The sequence below is a fragment of the Leptosomus discolor genome, chromosome 1, assembly GCF_034619465.1.
Source record: "Leptosomus discolor isolate bLepDis1 chromosome 1, bLepDis1.hap2, whole genome shotgun sequence".
NCBI lineage: Eukaryota > Metazoa > Chordata > Aves > Leptosomiformes > Leptosomidae > Leptosomus > Leptosomus discolor.
Window position 1 is genome coordinate 57,822,098 of NC_141391.1, and position 22,344 is coordinate 57,844,441.

The 22,344-nt window shown below is 37.7% G+C and overlaps 1 protein-coding gene across 2 annotated transcripts in view; it reads right to left on the reverse strand.

Moving 5' to 3' along the window:
• Nucleotides 1-22,344, reverse strand: part of ABCC4 (ATP binding cassette subfamily C member 4 (PEL blood group)) — a 156,639-nt gene that overhangs the window by 54,341 nt on the left and 79,954 nt on the right. For both annotated transcript variants that reach the window (XM_086482029.1, XM_086482028.1), the window contains exon 20: nt 10,990-11,069. In XM_086482029.1, coding sequence (XP_086338155.1) covers nt 10,990-11,069 — 80 coding nt within the window. The remainder of the gene's footprint in view (nt 1-10,989; nt 11,070-22,344) is intronic.

Genomic DNA, 22,344 nt, shown 5'->3' on the forward strand with positions numbered 1-22,344 from the left:
TTACATCTCCTCTACCAGTCCCTGCTGCCAAATAACTGATATTTTTAAAGGAAAATAAAGAATGGCTTGACAATTTCTGCTCCCCTCCTATCTCTTAGAAGCCATTTCCAAAATTTTTGCCCAGCTATATAAGCCCAAGACAGCCCCACTGAGCACAAACCCTGACGAAATCAAAACATTTGACTTAATGATGGGTACTTTTCTCTCCACTACAAATGGTTTATTTCTTACTTCATTCTTCGCTCTTATGTTTAGCACTTTATCAGCAGAGGCTGATTCACCAATATTTGTCCTCAGTCTTACCCAACTTACAAACTTCTTTTTTAAAAGAACTTTTTCTTTCATTGATAATTACTGCTTTCTTTCCATGGAAGGGGCACATATACATAGAACAAAATTAAAAAAAACAAACAAACAAACAAAAAACCCAACAAATATCTCACTGCTTTCAAGCTATTAAGATTACAGGAGGCAGACCCTACAAGCTGATATAAAATGACGCTAAAAAGGGATAGTAAAAGGATGGGAAAGGATAGGCCTTTTGGGGTACTAAACAGGGAACGGACCACAGAAAGCAGCCAGGTTCTCATGCCCTCCTCAAATAGCATCTCCTATTGCCACTGCTGGAGAAAGACGACTGGCCTAGATGGACCACTATTGTGACCCTGCATGGGATTATTTAGTGTCCTTATGGTCTAGTCCATTAACTTATTTGCTAAGATACTGTCCACTGTTCCCATAAGGAATTCCTCTGAGTTAATGACGATGTTGTCATAACATTTTCATCCATACTGTGCATGTTTTTTCCTGGTTCTTCCAAATGTCTGGCAAAATTTTGCTTACCACAGACGCTGCTGCCCCATATGTTGCAGTTTTGCAAACTGTCTTTAAGCCATATGGACTTTCCTGCCTCAGGCCTTTTGTCCCTCATGGCCATAATGCCAGAACAGCCCTGTGCCCTCCCCAAGAATACCACATTTTCAACTGCATGACCTTTTCTGCTCAGCCAAGTCTAATTGTTTTGCCAGAAGTCAATTCTGGGTCTTTCAGCAACTTAAAAAGCTTTGTGCTACATTTGAACTGTGGGCTGTTCTATTAAAAAGAGTATCAGTTCCTCAGTAACACAGCTCCTCGGCCTTACAGAAATTACAAGCTTTTAAGCATTTTACTGGTTGTTCTTGCTATTTAAAATACACTATTCATATATTTATTTTTAGGCAGAATGAAGTACTAATTTACTTCTGTAAGTTCCACAGCAGTCCCTCTGCCCCAGTTAAATGAAAACTATGAAAAATATTAAGGACTACGGCATCAGCTATCCTAAGAAATAAAACTACCTTCTGTTCTTTTCTGGACGCACTCTTTCATAGTAGATATGCAAAAAATGCCTTTTTTTTAGCCTGTCACTGGGTTTTTTCCTAACTTCCCCAGAGCTCTGCCACTCTGATAGGGCTATAAAATATTACCTTCCCATTCAAAATAAACTCTTAACTCATAATTTTCCAGTACTCCATTTTGTTCAGTGATCATTCAGCTCCAGGAAATTTAAGAGCAGCCTGACACTTTCAGCAATCATATTTTAACTAATCAGCACCAGCCTCTCACCACTGCCATCAGGTTTCACCCAGTTCAGCCATTCTCTGCAGGTACAGAACCCAGTGGCATCTAAAGAAGTACAAAGAAACATCCTACCACTAAGCCACAAACATTATTTACTATGGTAAGCACATGCTCATTCATAATTTGTTACAAATGTACTCCAAGTCCATCAGAAAAACTTTTCAGAAGTTTATTTATCACAAACCATCAACAAAGACACACTTACCAAAGTACGTAACTGATACCAGGTCTGGCCCCAAAATCCAGACTTTCTATCAGTGAGAAAAATGAAAAATTATTTTTCTCAGTATTAAGTTATGTTTAACAGAAGGATGGACAACCGAACTGGGTACCAAAGCCAGCATGTTTTCAGTTTTAGAAGGGAAGATCTAAACCCATTATTTTAGCATATGAGTGACTTTCACAGTAAGAGAGCTCTGCTTATTTAAACATTAGACTGATTTCAAAACCCACTAAGAAAAACAGAAGGAAAAAAGATTTAGGGACATTATTGTGGAAGAAAATGCAATCACTCAGCTTCTTCCAAAGTCCAGGAACAGCTATTTTTGAGCCTTTGAAAGAGCCTTTCTTAACATACAAATTTTTACTATTTCAAGAGTTCAATCCAAATGAATTGATCTTTTTTAAATGATACAAAACTATCCTGTAACGTAGATGTAACAGAAAGAGGTATAAGCTTCCCAAAGACATGTGACATTCAAGTTCCCAGTTGAACTCTCATCTTTTGCTGTATGTAACTGCCCACACTGCAGCCTCTAACTTTTAAAGAACAAACTTGTCTGGAGTTTTCAAATCAGCTGCAGATTCACCAGGCAGCCACAGTACCAGCTTCAGCAAGAAAAAAGTTCTTACGTTCTGCATGAGACGCACACATAACCCTGGCAGCACATTTCTGAGATGCAGTCTTTTTTTGCTAAAGATAACTCCTTGTCCCACATGTTTCTTTGGGGCATAAATATGCATAATGATTTAACACACACACACACGCCAGCTATATGGCTTAGTAATTTAAATTACCTCCAAGTTTCTCCCTTCTTCTTGAATCAAAAGTGAAATCTCCAGTCCTTTTGTCGAACAGTGAAATCTTAATTTGTTTGTAGGCACACATTGTCCTATCTGTAGTGTATCAGTAGTTTAAGGCAATCTAGAAGATTCGTACTTATCACCATTTGGAACAGGATTGTTACACTCTATGACTGACAGCAGAATTAAAAGATTTCTAGCTACTGTGAAGTGTTAGAAATGTTAATGATCTTCAGAAGTCTTAAAAATAATTCTAAGTTTGAGCTACAGATGTGAAAGGTTGCAACAATGCTTAAAGAGTCAGGTAAATACCTATAAATAATAGTAATAAAAATTACGACTCTGGCACCAAAAGCAGAACTAGCGTATAGAGAGATTGACCAAAAAGAAAAGGAGAAAACTGCAGAACCTAAGTTCACTTACATCAGAATATTTCTTTGCCCTTTTTCACTGTAAGAAAAGCAAACAAGAAAATACCTTCCAATAGATATAAAGAGCCCCAGACGAACAGAATCCCTCTCTGAAACTTTTACAAATTCCACCTTAACCAAAAGAGGGGAAATTTCCAAACCACACAGAACGGGGCACACCACTGGACTTCCATACAACTATCCTGCCTTCTAGTAGCTGAAAAGGTATTGAGAGTAATCTGATAAAGAAAACAGAGAAGCCAGTTTGGAAAAGAGCTGATTTAAACCTGATGGAAATTTTGTATTTACAGGTTTCAGGCCAGCACACCAAAATACCGCAAGAACAACTACATTTTTGTCTTCCTACCACTAAGCCACAATCTGCTTAGAATGTCAGAGAAATGAAGAGGAAGACTGCATCTCACGATGCTTATATGCTCTACAAAAAGAAATACAGAAGACAGAATTCCACTAAGTGAAAGCCAGCTTTATTTTTCTGAGTACTATATTCAAAACACCAATATTCCCCATTTCATTGAGAAAATGGAAATAACAGCCCAGTAACAAAAGTATTACCTACATTTACCATATAAATGAAGAAGTATAAAAACTGAAAGGAAAAGAGTTAAGAAAAGAAGAAAAGTGGTAAAAGAAACTCAAGGAAGCAAGATGACAAAAAGGTAATGAAAGCACATTTTTCAGTGTTATTTTATCTTCTTTCCCATGTTAGATAAGGGGTTACGTCTTCAAATCCTATTAATACTAAGCAATTAAAACACTAAAATATTTTAAAAGTTACATTATGTTCCCACACAAATTAGTTTTGTTACTGCAATGATATCTGTTGCCTTGACACTAATACATGGAGAATGACATGCATAACTATTCTTCTTAAAACTCTACACACTAACATAAATAGGAAAAAAAATGGGGTGACGGAAAGGATTGGGCTGGATTACACATGACTGTTATAGTGAGAACAGACCTTTAGCCTTCCCCAGAAAAGTAAAGTCCGTGTATAAACAGGAATCCACCTATTAGCAGTGACTCCAGAATTCGCACGTTTTATCCTATACACATACCATCAATCTGAGTAAATATGCAGTCTGAATGATGCAAGACACTCATCCTTACATTCAAAGGAATGTGATGACAGATACAGAGTAAAGACCAGCAATAGCTTTGGCATAGATTATCTCCACTGCTGGTCACCATCAACAAGACTAATTGGCTACTGGGACTTAACAATCAAGGCATTCAAGAACAGAGGAATGAAAGGTCAATAAAGAACTGCATTATTTAGACAAGTGTCTGTGCAAAACTCACAGCTCCTGCACATTGTTTTTGTAGACACAAAGTGCAACCCCAGCCTCCTCTTCCTCCCCAACCTCCCACCCATCTTTTTTGTGGGGGGTGGGCAGGCACACAGACACACACACACACACACACGATGGGAGTGGGAGACAGGATGATGATGATAAGGCAGACAAGATGGATAATTTTTTTTTTTGACAACACAGCATATAATCCTATTTATTTTAAAGAAATTAGCAAAATGGAAAGCATATATGAATACCAAATTACTATACCAAAAATTAGATTTTTAGCATAATGATAATTTTAACTTTTTCTGAAATTAGAGCTCAATGGCAATCAATGAAAAAATATATAATTCTATTATTTTTCTTTACATTTTAATTGGTCTTTCACAATGCACTAGCAAGATGCACTGTAGTATGCATCTTGGGAATGTACAGTCAGAACATCAGCTCCACAGAGAAAAACTTCTGTGAGATTTCAGTAGTCAAGTGCCACCAGGCAACTGGGGTTTTTTAAATTTATTTATTTTTCATTTAAACCTCAGCACAGCTGCAGAATCTTGTGATCTAACCATCAAGCAAAACTACCAGGATTCAGCAGAAGGGAAATCAAAAGGTGTCCCCAAGGTACAGGTCTGCTCTATGTACCAGGCTCAAGAGAATATGCTGATATTTAACATAGATCCCACCACTGGTTATTTTCTCACAACATATTTATGATTATATTTTAAACACACACATGCAAACACACAGAAAGAACTATTCTTTAACGAATAAAAATATCTCTTAAAACCCACACATGTATACATACAAAACCTGGCTAAACTGGAAAAAACATCACAACGAACACCCCAGAACCCCACCTCTCACAGAAATCATAAAATAACAACATCATTGTTAAACTAAAAGATCCTGGAATTCCTTCTACACACTCTCCCTGACACCTTCACACACTAAAATGCAGGGGTCAGCGGCACTGAAACAAGGAACAGCAGTTCCACTCTTGTGCACATACGAAAGCAAGTGACCCAAGCTATTATTCCAGTCTGAGGCACTTTTTGTTCCTAATATCCAGATGCAGCAGCTTTTTCTTTCATTCTTTCTTTCTTTTTTTTCCTTTTCTTTTTTTTTTTTTAAGAAATGACTGTGGACACCTCCTTCACATTTTCCTTTTCTTCAGTATTTTCACTTCATAAAACTGCAGTCAATGTGTTTTGTGTGTGGTGAGAAGGGAATGGCACATTCACTGGTGGTCTCAGCCACAGCCTACATTGGTGGCTCAAGTAGTCTCAGGATTAGGTCTTTGTGTGTGATGAAAGGATATGAAAAGTCAGTTATTTAAACTCAGTCAAGCTGTTGATTTTGGGGAGGAAAACGGTTTTGCAATTCAGTTTTCCTCAATAAATCACTGCCCTTTTCCAAGGGCAGCTGCAGATAGTTCACATGTTCACAGTGTTCTGCAGAAACAAAACAGATCATGATTTTCTTCCCCCCCCTCAATTCAATATAGGGTAAGAAATCAAAATGAAGGGGCCATCACATTAAGTTACTCAAATTCACTAGAACCTAAAGCAGAAAATCAACTCTGTTAACAGGTAATAAGATCACTGAAGTAAAAGGGCAAGAAACTACAGAGAAAACCACCCCTTTAAAATTTATCACAGTAATTAACAAAACCAAAATGAAGCCTGAAATCTATTTCACCATTCTATGTATTCAATCAGTTTATAGATAAAATTTTCAACCAGTAGTTTATCAACTTGGGTACGTACCTGCATCACCTAAGACAACAGTTTAAAGACGTTAACCCTCTGCAGATCTATCTCAAGTGAAGGTGAGATTCAGGTACTAAAAACAAGCCTTTGATGAGCTCTCAAAAATACAGCATCCAAAATACTGGCCACTTAGGAATATCCTGGCTAATGTGCATAAAATAGTATTAAATATGCTGGATTCTTAATTGCTAATACTTCCTTGTTAAATTCTTTTATTCTATTCCTTGTCTGACCTTTTCTCAAATTAGTAGAGTGTGTTTTATTAGTGCTCCATTGAGCTAGACATTGCTATGCATTTTAACCATGACATTTTAAACTACAAGCCCCACAGCTACCAGTGAAGTCCACATCAACAGAACCTTGTACTCCCGCAGAGCTTAAGGTAGGAGGAGGAACAACAATAACACTGAGTAAATGAGCTAGTATTTTCAGACAGGCCTAAGAAAATTCAGTAGCAAAATCCCAGTCATCTTAAATGGCACCTGACTTCCTTAAGTCCCTTTGGACTCATTTATAGGATGAGCAAGTTCATACCAACTAAAGAAAGCATTTCTGCAATTATTTGTGTTTGGGTAGCAATTTGAGGCTGCTGTCAGGCCTGCCCTCTGATTAAACTAACAAATACATAAATAAAGCATGCACATCTAAACGAAGCAGATGTTTAAATCCTCTCACAAAGTTTTAAACTGCTGTAATGGCCTTCCCACAAGTAGTCCTTTACCTGAGGAGATAACAACTTAGTTGGAAAACACCTGTCAAAAAGAAGTAACTCAGGACAGGAAAAAGAAAGTGAGATGCAGAACTGAATCTAAGGAGGCTAACAGTACTAACAGAGGCAAGTAATTAAAAATATGCAAGCTCATGAAAAAATACACCATCTTCACCAAACAAGTTCATTCAGCGTTTTGACTATCTGAATCAATCTACAAACATTAATTACTACCTGATTTAGATTTAGTGCCATATTTAGTAGAAATAACAAGTGTCATAGTGGACACAGCATTGCTTTTTGTTTTATATTTTAGGAGAGCTGGTATGGAACCCTATGGCCAGCCAGAATCCATTACAGAAGATAAGGCCCAGGTTTAGACTGTGGACTGTAAAGTTTATTTCTTATTTGAACTGGACTGTAAACATACAATTAAAGATATCTCAGTTGAAATGCTTAACTTAATCTTTGGTTTCTTTTCAGTTTCTATACTTCACATATACCCACAGAGTTCTGATCAATAGCCCTGTAGTGAACAGAAAAATGTTTTCTCATAAAAGAGACTTATTTTACACGTATAAATCTTGTGGATACAGCAGTAATTTCTACAAAAAGATAGTCAACTGCACTAACATGACGTGTTTCATATGCTGTTAAAATTGTTATGTTAAGAAGAAAAAAAAATTACTGCCTTGTCCTAGCGAGGACTGCCCCTCCTGCCCCCAATCTCTCCCAAGACAGATGCACTAGATTTTGGTCCCCTTCAAACCAAGAAAGAAAGGATGGCAGAAGACTTTAAATGCAGTGAGACTTGCTACTTTGGGAGCTATCCCAAAGCAAGAGTTTTGCAAAATCTAGCCAGGTTTTCATCAGGTCTATGATGCATTTTTGTGCTTGCCACTTACCTTTTATTTTCGCTTTATCAAATAAGTGTACAGTAACTATCCACTGTCCGGAAGAGAACTGACCATTTCTCCTTCATTGACTCAACGGAAGATGTAAAAAATCCAACTCTTTTAGTTCAAGGAATTAATCTTCACCCAGTATAGCTGTCTAGACTAATCATGCTCATTATGACTGTAGTGCAGTGTATAAATCTTATTAGGCACTCTGAAAAGAACACTATCAATTTCTAGCATTGCCCTAAAATCTGTACTCAGTGTAATTATGAAATTCTTCAAACTCCTAGATTTTATTTATTTATTTATGTGTATTTAAATGGGCTCATATTGTAGTTTTTGGGTGTCCAATCACATTGTATTTATTTGTGCAGAAATTATACACTCACTTGCCAATATAGTAAAAGGGTGGAATGCTTCACAATGGTCCTAGCAATAACTCAGAAAAAGGACCACTGCTTCCAACGCAAATCCGCTCAAGAAAAGCTTCTACACACAAAGTAAGATGAACCAGTTACTGCATTGTTTATTAAGTTTCACTTGATTCCTCCTGACAACCATTTAAACAATGAATGTTGGGAAATGTCTCTCAAAGAATCAACAACAATGGCTGGGATCAGAGCTTTTATATTTAGCTAATACTGTTTTTAGAAAGGAGAAAATATTTCTTCCTGAAGGGATTATAGAAAGTCTTATAAAAGACACCTGCAAACAAAACAAGTGACAAAAGGTCTCTATCATAATTGATAACAGTTATCCTTTGTAAAAAATCTGTGCTTCTTCAGAAATAAATATCATACCTTTACTATTGAATTTCAAAAGGCATCCACTAACCAACAAGTTTGCTGATCAATAATACTAAGTTTAGAAAACCTGCAAAGAAGGAAGTGCTTTTGTCTTATGGACAGCAGTACATTATTATTAATCATCAGTAAAGTTCCTAAGTTTTCTTTCCTGATGCGAAATAGAACAGGCAAGCTTTGAAACATAGCATCTTTTTAACAGCACGCTGGACATGTAACGCCTACCTTATTTTTTTTTGAAAAGGAAAACTTTTCACTTAAACTTCAGAATTTAACAAATTATTCAATAGCCAATATAAAAGAAATGCACAAAGTAATCAACATGAGGGGATACATTCACAAAATGCAGTTTCCAGTAGGAGCTTGAAATAAGAAAGCAATCACGTCTACAGCAACAGCCTTCATTCTTTCATCCCAGACCAGTTAAGTCTTGGTAAGCACATACTGCCTAAAGTACCTACACACTGGTGACTAGTTTTTCTAATTCGCTAGTAGATTATTCTGTCCTCTGTCTGTGCCGTGCATACAGGTTAGCTCCTTCCTTAGCTTTCTTTTGGAGCAAACCAGTTGGTTTCCCCAGAAAAAAAAAAAAGAAGGTGTAATTCTCAAGGCAGTTTGCTTCAGGGTCTGCACCCAAAAGGAAGTATGGGCAAGACCACACCAATTTTGTCTCCCTCTGCTTACACAGACTTCTCTAACATTTTCCCAGCAAGTTTTGCATCCTCAGACAACCCCACATGCCTTTAAACCACATGCTGGGGCATGCAAAACACCCACTCAGCTTCTTGCTGTAAAAACACCGTGCAAGTGGGCTGCAACAAAACTCTCACATAACTGTAAATGCACGGAACTAAGGAAAAGGGATAATGGTTTTATCTCAAGACCACAGGACACAGAGGACGCTCTGGCCATGACAGTATATGTAACATGAACATACACAGTGCAGTCGGCTGTAAAGGGGACAAACCTACGAAAATACAAACTCCGCACTGCTTGGTCTAATGGCGAAGGAGCACTATGTAAAAGATGGTTTTGATTTGTGGATGTAAATCCTATGCTAAAAGAAGAGGATGAGGATCGTAGGACAGCCTGAGCTTCCAGCCAAAAAGAAAGGCACACATGTACTGTCCCAAGAGAGCTGAAATAAAGTAATATATATTGTGTCTAATAGGACAGCTAATGAGACTGAAGAAAATTTGGAATCTGTACAAACAGTAGAAAATAAGTATTATATTATAGAAAGATGTTTATATTGCACTTCCAGGAAATAATTTGTCAGGGCCTTAAAAGCCCATGAATTCAACATCTTAATATGCACTATAAGCAACATTACTCACATAAAACCGCAATTGCTTTAATTGACAGGTAAAATACATCACTCTCCTTTCTTTCCCAAAATGGCATGTGGCACTGCGATGCTTTGAAAAACAAACACATAATCTCTAACAACTTCATTAAACTAGGAAAAAGACTTTAAGAAGTGTTTTTGCTAACTCCTTGGAACATTTTTTTCTCCCCTATTTCAAGAGTTCAGCATTAATGACACGATTAAACTGCTCAACCCAAAATGTCTTTGGTTTATTTTTAAAGAAGTCAAAAAAACGTTTAGGTCCTGAATAAGTTATCTCCAAGAGACAAAGCTAAGTTAGCAATAGCACCTTAAGAAGCATTTCTGACCTAAGCATGACAGGCCTCATCCACTAAGTCATTTCTTTCTCTAGCCTCCATGATTCTGTGTACTCTGTTATTCAAGTTATTTTCATACAGTATGATAATTTTTCTTGCAGCTTTATCCTTCTCCAATTTTTTACAAGGAGGATTAATAGCAACTGCAACAGAAAAAATACCTTGATGTCATATATATGCCTTTATCCTTTCATCATCATCAAAATCTCAGTGCTTTGTCCATCTTTCTTGTCTGCAGCAACTTATTTCTCTTGTTCCTATTAAGGCTATTATATTCACTCTATTACTACTAATCTTTTCTTTGTAAATAGCCACACCTACCTTAATCCAAAATGGTGTGGTAAGCATTTGATTCTTTGTGGAAGTAGACACGTAATTAGGTTAATCTGTGCTATCTTTTCATGCGAGTTGATTGTTTCTTTACTATGGACATATTTCTTATAACAGCAATAAGCTTGCCAGATTGCTTGAAGGCAAATCAGCAGCAATTTACCAAGCATGTAGCTACTATGAACTGAAATCTTGACATAATAGCAAGCTGTGTATAGCCACTCCCACCTGCCAGTTATTACTCATGTTAGCTTTTTACTGACACATTAAATTTCAACCGCACCTTTCTTTCACAAACAAGTACTTTCATTCAACTCGGCTACATCTGTGACAAATAGCTGATCTTCACCAAAGCATACAGGAATCTAAATTCAGAATGCAGTGCTGAATTCTTTGACAGTAGCAACTGAATTACCTGCACGAAGTCCAAAAATGTCAATGGAAGCAAGTCATCCAGATGGCCAATATCTTTGGAGAAACGATTTAAGATTCTTCCTACAGAAACAGGGTTGGAGAAGAAGAAGAAAAATAAAGTAAATATAATCCCTAAAAAGATCAAAGTATCTTAAACACACCATGTTTTACCATTTTAGTAACAGTTAAAAGGAAACAGTTGGAATCTAAAAATAAAAAGACACGTTTTGAAACCACCATGAAGGGAATCTTTTCCATCCACTGCAATATATTTTGAAGAATACTTTTTTGCAAATGCCTTTCAGAGGAATATAAAACCTTTACTTAAACTGCTAGGAAAAAAACAAAATGGGATTTGAAGATAATAGTTCAATAGTATTTAACAGGTGAGACACACATGCTTTGTATGCTCAACATATGCAGGTAAAGGTTTACAGTTCAGACAACTTAATACAAGTTTCATCAAGTAACATCAGCCAGAATCTGCTCCTATCCTTGACTGAAATTCGCTAGTGCATGCATGTTGCAGATAGATCATAGTTGATCTAAATGATCCTTTTTAGTATTTCTGTTCCCACCCCTCCACCATTATACATGGATTCAAATTGCAGGCATTTCTGAAATAAAACTTGAGATAGATTTGCTTTCATGCAGTCGTGCATTTATACTTATTCAAAACCTTGACAATACTGATCTTTATTAAAGCTAACAAAACAATTTTTAATCTGCTGTCAGTGAAGCATTTACAGTTCTCTATTTTCCCAAGTTCTACCTGAGTGAAAATATCAGTTATAGAAAGAGTTCTTTAATAATTAAAGTCACAATGCTGCCGCCCATAAGTGGATTAGTATCTTTCTGTTAATCGATATCTCTGCTTGCCAGAGAAGAAACTAAGCTAAGGATGGGAATCTGGCCTTTTCTACAGTGTGTAGTGCCTGTACATGCATTCACATTGCTTTTTTATCTACGTGTATCTTGATTCAATTATTATTTCTAACTGGTACAAACACATTCACTGCATTGGCAACAAAAGACCTTTTTTTTTTCCTTTTTCAAAGGAGCTCATTAAACTGAAAGTAGTTCGGTTTAAAGTCTCCATGGAGTATGTTTGAGACGTAATTCAGAGATAAGAGATACTGAAGTAACTTCTGTAGCAACCATCATTCTAGTTTTCTGTTCATAGCTGCCTTGGAATTACTAATTTTGTTGCATAACATTGATTTCTTTTTTTAAGGGAATTTCTGTTCCACACCAAGCAATATGCAAAAATCCTCTCCTCAGGCCTGGGACACAACTCCAAGGAGAGAGACTGGTGGCAAACCAGCTTGTTCTGCAGCACTTTGCTACCAAAGACAGTTACTTAAGGCAGACAACAGTAGAAATCATCCTATTTTTAAGCTTTGCACACAGAGAGGAAGGGTATATAGCAGCACAAGACTCAGCAAAATCTCTTTCATCTGTTTCTATTTGGAACAGCAGCTAGGGATGCTCCCTTTCACTTATTTCATGTTGCAGTAGACACATCAGAAGGAACTGCAAGGCAATTTTTAAAAGAAGTTTCCTTTCCCTGTAATTTCCTTACATGGAGACTGACCATGGGAGGGTGACCTAGCACATACCGCATGCATGCTGTAGCTAAGACTTCTAATATCCCTCAATATCACATTCCAGGTTATTTTGAAATCAACCAAGACTTCACTGGCAAAAAGAAAATCATTCAAAGAGGTTAAATCATTCCTTCTCCCAGGGCTTTCCTTAGCAGCCTGTCTAGGACAGGCAAATGAGGGAAATAAGATGGCATAATGGATTGGGCTCAGAGTATTAGCAATCTGTTCCCAACTTTGTCACTTGCCTTCTGAATGACTTCACTTTATTTTACAGAGTGAAGAGCAGCGCAAGGAGAAGTGACAGTGCCAAGCCCCTCCATGAAACGCTGCAAGAACCACAATGACAAGCTGTATGCAAGGGAAAAAGATTATTTCCACAGCTATTATTCCCAAACACCACCTTAATTTAGCCTTAGAATTGCCCTTTGCCTCTTAACCTCAAATAAGTTGTATTTTAGTAGTTTCAGACTGATATAAGAACCTATTGTGCAAAGGCCATCCCATGCGACGTTGCTGTGAGGCAGCAAGGCCACTCAGGCTGGCTGCTTTCCATGGCCAAAGCGCAGGTCAGGTCAATGCTGGCACCTCCAGGAATCAAACAAAGCCTTCGCAATCTCCCTCATCCCACAAGCGGAAGACCACATCTAAACTTGTTCCTGGACAAGTGCTGTGCTTACTCTCAATTTGTACAGTATAGACAAGGCCCTAAGAGCTAGAGAAGAGAAGCCATTACAAAATGCACGCTGTCAAAAGTGATTTAACTCTTGGATTGGTTCAGTTCCAGCAGTACCTCACAGTTCAGCTCTCATTTCCTTCCCCTGAGATATCTATTGAACAATCACCCATTAAAGTTGCCCAAGGAGGAATTTTGCAGATTTTGAGTCTGGATTTTGGTCTGTGTTTTTTCATCAGTTGTTAGAATAGAATGAGAGGGGAAAAGAAAGAGAGAGGGGAAAAGAAAGAGAGAGGGGAAAAGAAAGAGAGAGGGGAAAAGAAAGAGAGAGGGGAAAAGAAAGAGAGAGGGGAAAAGAAAGAGAGAGGGGAAAAGAGAAAGTTCAGTTGGAAGGGACCTACAACGATCATCTAGTCCAACTGCCTGACCACTTCAGGGCTAAACAAAGTATACTGTTAAGGGCATTGTCTAAATGCCTCTTAAACACGGACAGGCTTGAGGCATCGACCACCTCTCTAGGAAGCCTGTCTCAGTGTTTGACCACCCTCTTGGAAAATAAATGCTTCCTAATGTCCAGTCTAAACTTCCCCTGGTGCAGCTTGGAGCCACTCCCATGTGTCTTATCACAGGATACCAGAGAGAAGAGATCAGCAGGAGGCTGTGACAACCTCCAACCAGTTCCTGAGAAAGTTTCAGTGTTGCAACAAGAAGAGCTTTATGCTGCAACCATGATACAGATCTGTCCCGGCACTTTCAGGGGTAAAAAGCTGGCATAGTTATGTAAATGAGAGATGCAGAGTACTTGCCTTCATCCTGCACACCAAGAGAGACTGTGTCAATGTTCTCCTCCACAGTAACAACTCTTCCAGTGAAGTTCTTTACGGAACACGGTCGTGAAGGAAAACTTAGTTCAAGCCGGCCTTGGTAGTCCTCTGGTCTTACTATCTCTTCCACATACCCACTAACCACCAACTATTCCAGTTCCCATTGGTAATCAAGCTGCTAATTATTTGCCAAGACTGTATTTTTGGCAACTGCCTCATGAAATTGTTCAGTTTAACAGCATTTCTACAGACTGTGTTTTGACAGAGCTGCGAGCTGCCACTAGAGAAGTGGAAATTAAGCTGACGTTATCAATAAAATATGAATATATCTTTTATTCTGCCTAAACCTCTTTAAAATGTGAATACAGTAATTCTGTAAAATGACATGGACTAAAATACAAGTGAGTAAAAGAAATGGTATATCAAAAAGACAAACCTTGAAAACTGGAACCTTCTAAATCCACCTGACACAATTAAAGCAATTTAAAGAGTGGGAACATGAAGCAGATGCTTCCCAAACACTCAGGCAAATCTCTGGTAGCAGAACTTTTTTTTTTTTTTTTAATTTTCAAATTATTGAAAAAAGTAATGTATGGTCTATTTAGTGTTTTAACATAGCAATTCTAGAAAACAACACCTCATGTCATTAAGCCTAGGAAAATACCTTGCTTCTTGCTATGAGGTCCACATCTCCCTCTTGTAATGCTAATCCAGTGACCATTAATGCTTTTCTACTGCCAAAGGCAAGCGACAAAGCCACAAGTCTCAGCCCTATTTTGTTGTTGCTGGTTTTCAATGATACTTCACCAGTGACCGTCTAAAAAAACTCACAGGCCTGGAGATGTATTTCAGATCCTGTTTGTATGGATATAACTGAACTGGCATTTATTCGGTACGTCCTATGCAGAAGCAAGCTACAATAACCTGCTAAAGCAAGCAAGTTCCCTCAACATATACCAGAGAGAGCAATGCACCTCCAAGCAGAAGTGCTATGCTTTCGAAATATCCACAAAATGCCCCATAGCCATCACGATATTGCATCCAGAACAACTGCTACATTTATAAGGATGCCTAGAAGTAAATGAGGTCTATTTCGCAAGGTATGAAGAAACAACTGTTTCCACTTACTGGAAGCACAGTCAATCAGTGCCTTACTTATGCATTATAAAGCATGCAAGAGAAAACATTCCAGACATGAAAGTTAAAGTAGCCATTTTGAGTCAGGACTCAAAATGCTTACAATTATGACCACAGTTTCTACTAGCATTTGCAAACCTAACTTTTGGTGATGGTTCTTCAGATTAAAGAAACTTGCACCTGCTATTCAAGAAGGGCAGGACCTGCATAAGTCACTCCAAAAAATATTATTTTTCTGTCCAAAACTTCCAATATCTTTCTCTCCCAAACTTACAAACTATCAACATCACTTTTCCTCAATAGTTCGTACTTCCAAAAAACCCAAATTCCTTAAGTGAGCATTTCTGTGATATAGATACACACCGTGAGACAATTAATTCTCAGATCTAGTCCAGTACTTTCTATTTACAAAAATTTTCAAGCTCACTTAATACTTGCACCCTTTACTTACCCCAGTGAGTTTCAGTCTGGGCTTCAAAAGCAAAAAGAAAACACTAAGTGTAAAACTTGCAAGGCAAAGGAAATTTCATGGAATCACTAACAGAAAAGCCTTTTAAGAAACCAAGAACTACATGCCAATGTTACAACAGCATCCAAACTTATGAACAGTATCTGCTGTTTTATGCATTCTCTGGCTTCCATGTAGTGGTGTGCAGCGTCAGTAGCAAGCTGCAGAAGGGAACTTGATCTCTGCAACAGTCCTATGTTTGTTTTTACATCAAATAACTTAATCAGAACACACACTGTTGCTAGATTTCTTCCGAAGTAATTAAATAACTATTCAATGCCAATTAATCACAGTTAAATAAGGGTCTGTCACCAAAGTGCTATGTACACATTTCAGACTATTTAATGGTCAAATACTTGGCAGTATCAAAGTTAAACAATGATTCATTAAACCTCCTCCACCACACAATAGTTAGGCTAAACTTGACGTGAAAGAATCAAACCTCTTTTGTTCTCCATGAAAAAGACATCAAACCTCAGTATGTGATATTCTTTTCTTCCTCACTCTGTAAACTGCTTTAATTGCATGAATCAGAATGTGTTCAGGTGCTACATACCCACTTTGCTTCTGCAGGTGCCTACTGATACTTTGGAATAGATGTTCAAACCTATCATCCAAATAATGGAAACACTTGACAGTGTGCCACACCTATTTAAAATGTTTATACATACTTCACGATGAAAGAAATATAATCCAAACTGAATCAACACTTAGGATGTAAACACCAGAAAAGGAATTTTTTTCTTTTAAAAAAAGAAACTAGGATCCTCCACTGGAACAGCCAAATGCCACCAATAGCATTCAGTGTTGTGCAACCTAAATTCCAAGAATCAAGGACCCTAACAGCAGCAGTACATTATTTCTAAATGTATTTGGCATTTCTAGTATACTTTGTTGGCCAGTGCATTCACTGAAATACTTTGGTATAACAGAACAGAGTAGGCAAATCGATTTCATATACATTGCAAAGTGTTTACAAAGCCTTTATGCCCACTTGCTTCATCACACATTGCAGAAATACTTTGCTGCCACTTCTCTAGTCCACTGCTTTGCCTCTCTGGAAAAGAAAAAGGGTTTAAGAGAAGGTCCTTCTAGGGACAGAAAGCTTTTGCAACTTGTGTGTGCGCACACACACACGGGTGCACACTCTTGGAATTTTTTTCCCCTCAGATCAGGCTAATCCTCAATCCAGGGAATTTTAATTGCATCACACTTTAGTTCAATACTCAAATGTTATTAATAAGTATTGCTTTCATAGTAACCTAAACGCCTCCCTGGCAATTGGCCTAAATATCAATTTTCACATACAAGTACACTGCATTTACCAGGGGAAAAAAATATTAAAAATCTTTTTATCTACTCTGCAACAGTGAAGCCAGGAACACTCGCCCTGCCCAGCCTCCACGAAGAAAAAAGTAACAAATGAAACACTATTAGCTCCTGCTCCTCTGCTGCAAACTCACAGAAACCCGCCTGAAAGCAACTTGTACCGCTAGGAACGGATTCAAGACGGTCCTTAGTCATACGTGCATAACTAAATGTAAGCAATCCCAGCTGGGAATGCACACTTGCTTGCAGGCACTCATGCCGCAGAAATGCTCTTATGGTCTCAGAGAACTTTTAATTTAGAGCGACCCATGTCAGATGGTCGAAAGCGCACACGTCACCACCACCTGCTTGACTCAGCGAGGAGGAGAATCCTCCCGTGCACCACACTGCTGACACCACGCACTGGGGCACTGCATGAGGGAGGCAGCGCGCCGGTACCAGGCTGGCCACCACGGCAGGGTGTCATCTCCACCCTCAGTCCTGGGGAGATGAGCTGCAACCCACCATGCCTCAGTTGATGTATCTGCAGAGGTGTTAACTTACCCTAAAGAGAGAAATTATGTACTTTGACAGTCCAAATTACAGCTTATAAAACCAAAGTAATTTTAAATGTATGTACGGTAGTAAAATAATGCTCAGAAGCGTGTATGTGGTAATAAAAGCATACTCAAAGGTAGGAGTAAAAAAAAAAACAGCTGCACAGAACTGGGCATGTTTAAAAGCCCATCAATTTAACTACATTGAACATGTTTCCTACTCTGTCAGTGGTATAAACTGACAGCTCCCCACATATCTTGCTGTTAAGCTATGGCATTCAGTGACCAGTAAGTCTTTACCCACGCTCAGTTCACACACACCACCCTCCCACACACCTCCCCCCCAAAAAAAAAAAAAAAAAAAAAAGTACTGCAACAAGCAGCAGCTTTTCATTTCATCAAAGCAGTGACAAAGTGGATTGTCCATATCAAATGTTGGCAGGAAGCAGACATTACATCAACCTTGTAAAATACAACTATGAAATCAACAAAATAATTAAAGACGGATTACTGGCTTTGAAAGGAATTGTAAGTTTGTGAAATATTTCTTCAGAAAGAAATCTGGAAATGCATCTCCTGCATAGCTGTCAATTACTGATCTACTCTGGCTTTTCTTCCATATTTCTACAAAGGAACATCGATAGGTCTGTTATCTTTTTTTAATATATGTTTAGCACCACATGTCCACACAAACTGCCATATACAGCTTTACTGTCTTCCCCACAGGCATCCTATAAATATAAATAAGAAATTCTAACCCTTTTTTTTTTCTTTAGCAGCCCAAAACTGACAGGAATATTATCACTTTCTTAGACATTTGCAAATGGGCACAGTGGTGCTGGGCCAAAATATGCTGAGATCATAACATCCATTTATCTAATCTGCCAGCATGTAATGAATTCAGGTGGGATGCCTTCTATCCAAATTAATTTACTACTTGAAAAGGACTTTTTACACGAATGCTGTCAAACATGAAAACATTTAGGGAATGAGAAGAAAATGTGAAAACTGTATTTGATCTTATTTTTAAGTGTAGGATTTAAAGAGAGAAGGACAACTGTGATGAAGATAAGAACGGAAAACAGGCTTCTTTGGAAATGAACTTCTATTTTTACTGCTGATGGAGACGTCTATGTTACCTAGTACAAATACATTGATCCTAACTGTACAGTTGCTTCTTGAGCTTTCCAGTCCACTAGAAACACACAGTATTTTAATGACATACTGATTAGAATTACCTGGCTTGTAGAAAATCAAAATAGGTCAATGCTCCATGCAAGCTGACTTATCCCGTTGCTAAATTATGTGGTACAGTCGATCTGTCTTTTTCCTTGGGTTTGCTCAGAAAAGCATATGTATTAACATTAACATTATCATCAGCCAAAGTCTATCTTAACGATACAATCCAAAAAGGATATATAAAGACTTCATTAAAAACAGAGGCACACAAAGTAAAATACCTTGATTGGAAAAGAAGTCTAACTTCCCTTCCTTCTCAAATTGCTTTTATGAGAAAACTTGAAATACCTTCTGCATTGTAATGCACTTTCATATTATATATCATTATCACTTAACCAAGTTGGCTATGATTTCAGCTGTAACAGAATTTGCAAAACAGAATTTAACTTTGATGTTGTACTCTACTTGCTAACGAAATGACCTCTTTTACAAAAGCATGATAGATCTGGGATAATATATTCATTAGCAACTTCAAAATTATTGATCCCTGCAATTATACCCCCACCCCAATAATTAACATTCACAGATTTTTTCTTTTGTAATTTATTGTGAAATAAAATATTGGAATCATTCAAAAGAACAAACTTCTGCCTATGTAACTAAGTTTTATCCCATAACCTGAGTACAAAGCTTCATTTCTGCTTCATAATTAGAATGACAATGAAAGCAGACACTTGCCTGCTGCCACACCCCCACCTCCACCCCCATCCCTGGAGTAATATTAAACCTTTCATACGTAATCCTGTGATCAAGATTGCTACAACAAAGTTCTAACAATTCCAGAAATTAAGCTCTGGATATCCTTTCTGCTTCTGCTTTTATTTATTGGAGCTATTTTAAGTTATCCTGAGTTTAATGAATAAAATCTACATTTAAACATAATGAGACAAATAAAAAACTAAACCCAAGCCACGAACTCTAACGCACTGCCAAAATACAGCACAACTTAATTTCTGCTGTATACTACAACACAAGCAACAAGGTATTTTTAAGGCACACAGTCCAGCTGAACAAAAAAACTAAAAAAAAAAATTTTTTTAAAAAAAGAAGTATTTATACAGAGGAGAGTGCACAGGAAGAGCTGACACTGGCCTCCTTCCCCCTCCTGAAGGAAAAAAAAAAAAAAAAAAAATTAAAATGGTAACCACTTGCAACTTCTTATCAACCAGCCTTTAAGAAGACGTCAAGTTGTATACTATCTACAGAACTTTCTGTTGATTTACACCACCTTCTTTTTCTATTCCAGATGTAAAATTACCTACTTCAGCTTCTCACCACAGTACAAAGCATCACCGTAATAGAAACCTGGAATACAATATACAAAATACAGTCCTATATGGGCTTTTTACTAGCAAGATTATGAATTTAATTCTTTTCTAAACTATTTAACCACAAACCCACTTCTGAAAGAGCAGTTTAGTTCTCCTTTCCGCTGTAAATCCAATCTGGATTTAAAGTATGTCCCAAGTGTTGTTTTGCTGGAGGGGGGACTTACAATGAATTAAATTGAACACTACAAATCAGAATGAAGTATCTGAAGAGTATTCTGTTGATGGAATTTTTACAGAAGAGAAGAAAAACAGCCTTTAGAGCTACTTTCAGATATATATAGAAATATATATCAATAAAAGGATTAAAACAAAAATGGAAATACATATCACCTTTCTGGTAAGGCTATTCCAACAACAAAAAGGAGTTTTCCTGTGCTATTTACACTATAAAGACTAGATTCATAATACGCTTTAAATACTGTACTTCAGAAACTATTGGAGGGGGTGGAATCTCACGTAACTCTTGCAACTCTGCTCATATTTGTTGATTTTCTTACCATTCCATCTCCTAAAGACAATTCACCAAATAAGAATCTTAATTTGTTTCCTGTTATGTGTTTTTCTTCCCCCCGTTTTCGTTTTCCTTTTTTTTTTTTTTTTTTTTAGGTGTTGAAGTTAGAAAGGCTGAATCATCATTCCAGTCTAAGATGACAATAATGAAGTAGGACACTACTGAATATAAAGTTTTGCCTCCTGAAATTTTTGGCTGAAACTGCTACCTGGTTGATACAGTTACTCAGAAAACAAGTATTATCCTGTATTTTACCAATCATATATATTCAGATCCCCTCCCACACACTGAAGATAATGATTTTGATGTGGTGCACGCATTTTCTTCCTTTTTTGAAACCATGGAAGGGAATTTTATACGGACTGTTGCTGTGAAGGCCAGGACTTCTGGCCTCTACCTAGCTCATGCATTCTGAGGATAAAGCCTTTAGACAGCTCAAACAGCAGAGGCATTTCATGTCTTCATCTGACTTTATAAACCCTCATCTTCTGCTTGGCATGTTCCTTTGGTTCGATTATTCATTTTTCTGTAGCTTCAGTTTCTTTTTCTTTCTCTCCTCTTCTGGAAAATGTGAATTGTTTGGCAAGGAGAGATTCTCTCTAAAGTTCATTCATTATGTACCCATGTAATGATTCCTGAAATACTTTTTTCTTTTTAACTACTCACACTACAAAAAAAGCCACTGCAACAACATGGGTTTGGCTATCCAGAATTCACAATGGATGACACTGGATAATTTTCAGTGGGTTTTTTCCCCCTGTCTTACGTGAAATGTCATTACTACTGAACTCAAGAGAAATTCTGGCATGACTATCAGAAAATTAGATCTGTGTCTCTTTCAGTTTGCTGTGTAAATAATCAAAGTATTTGCTTGGAAAATTTGCTGTGTGTTAAAAAAGACACATCCTCCACGAAATCAAAAATTTCACTTCAATTTAGGACATTTTAAACATGTTAGAGCAAAGCCACAGAAAATTTGGAAACAACTAGATTCACAACTTAAGTACCATTCACAAAACCACAAAGGAAGAAGATATTAGGAAACCCATCATCCTGTTTATTAAGGTACATTCAAGCCCAGGGGTCAGGACACCTACATGAGAGGTGAAGGTTGGGCAGAGATGCAAGGGAACATCTTATTTTTACCAGTCACGGAGCATGCACTGAATGTGGGTTGCCCACCTCTCCAGCGAGCATGTTAATTGCTCTACTAGAGGCAATTCTGCGGTAGGCCTCCTTCAGTCTCTGCTCTTGAAGCTGCTCGCCCTTCGGATGAATCAGTAAATAAGTATGGCACCGGAAGAAGGCAAATGAGTGTGTGCCTGAAGGCTACAGCAATCAGCATGGGAGGGACTACAGCTGGATTCAAATCCACTTTTTTCTTTTTTTTTTTGGCCTAATTTAGGGCACAGAATGGATCCTTTCCTGCGGAGCAGGCTGTAGGGTATAAGGAGAGATGACTTCACCTCCTTTTCAGTTTTATGATTGGCACCAAATTCCACTTGCAAATCTCGCCTGAGAAACAACTACAAATCTTTTGTCTCAGAAAAGCTGAAGGCAATCACATCCCAAGCATTTTCTTCAAGCAAGGAGTACTGTCCAAAGGAATCTAGATATAGTCTGACAATGCATTTCTTTGGGCCACCAGCTTCTGGGGAAAA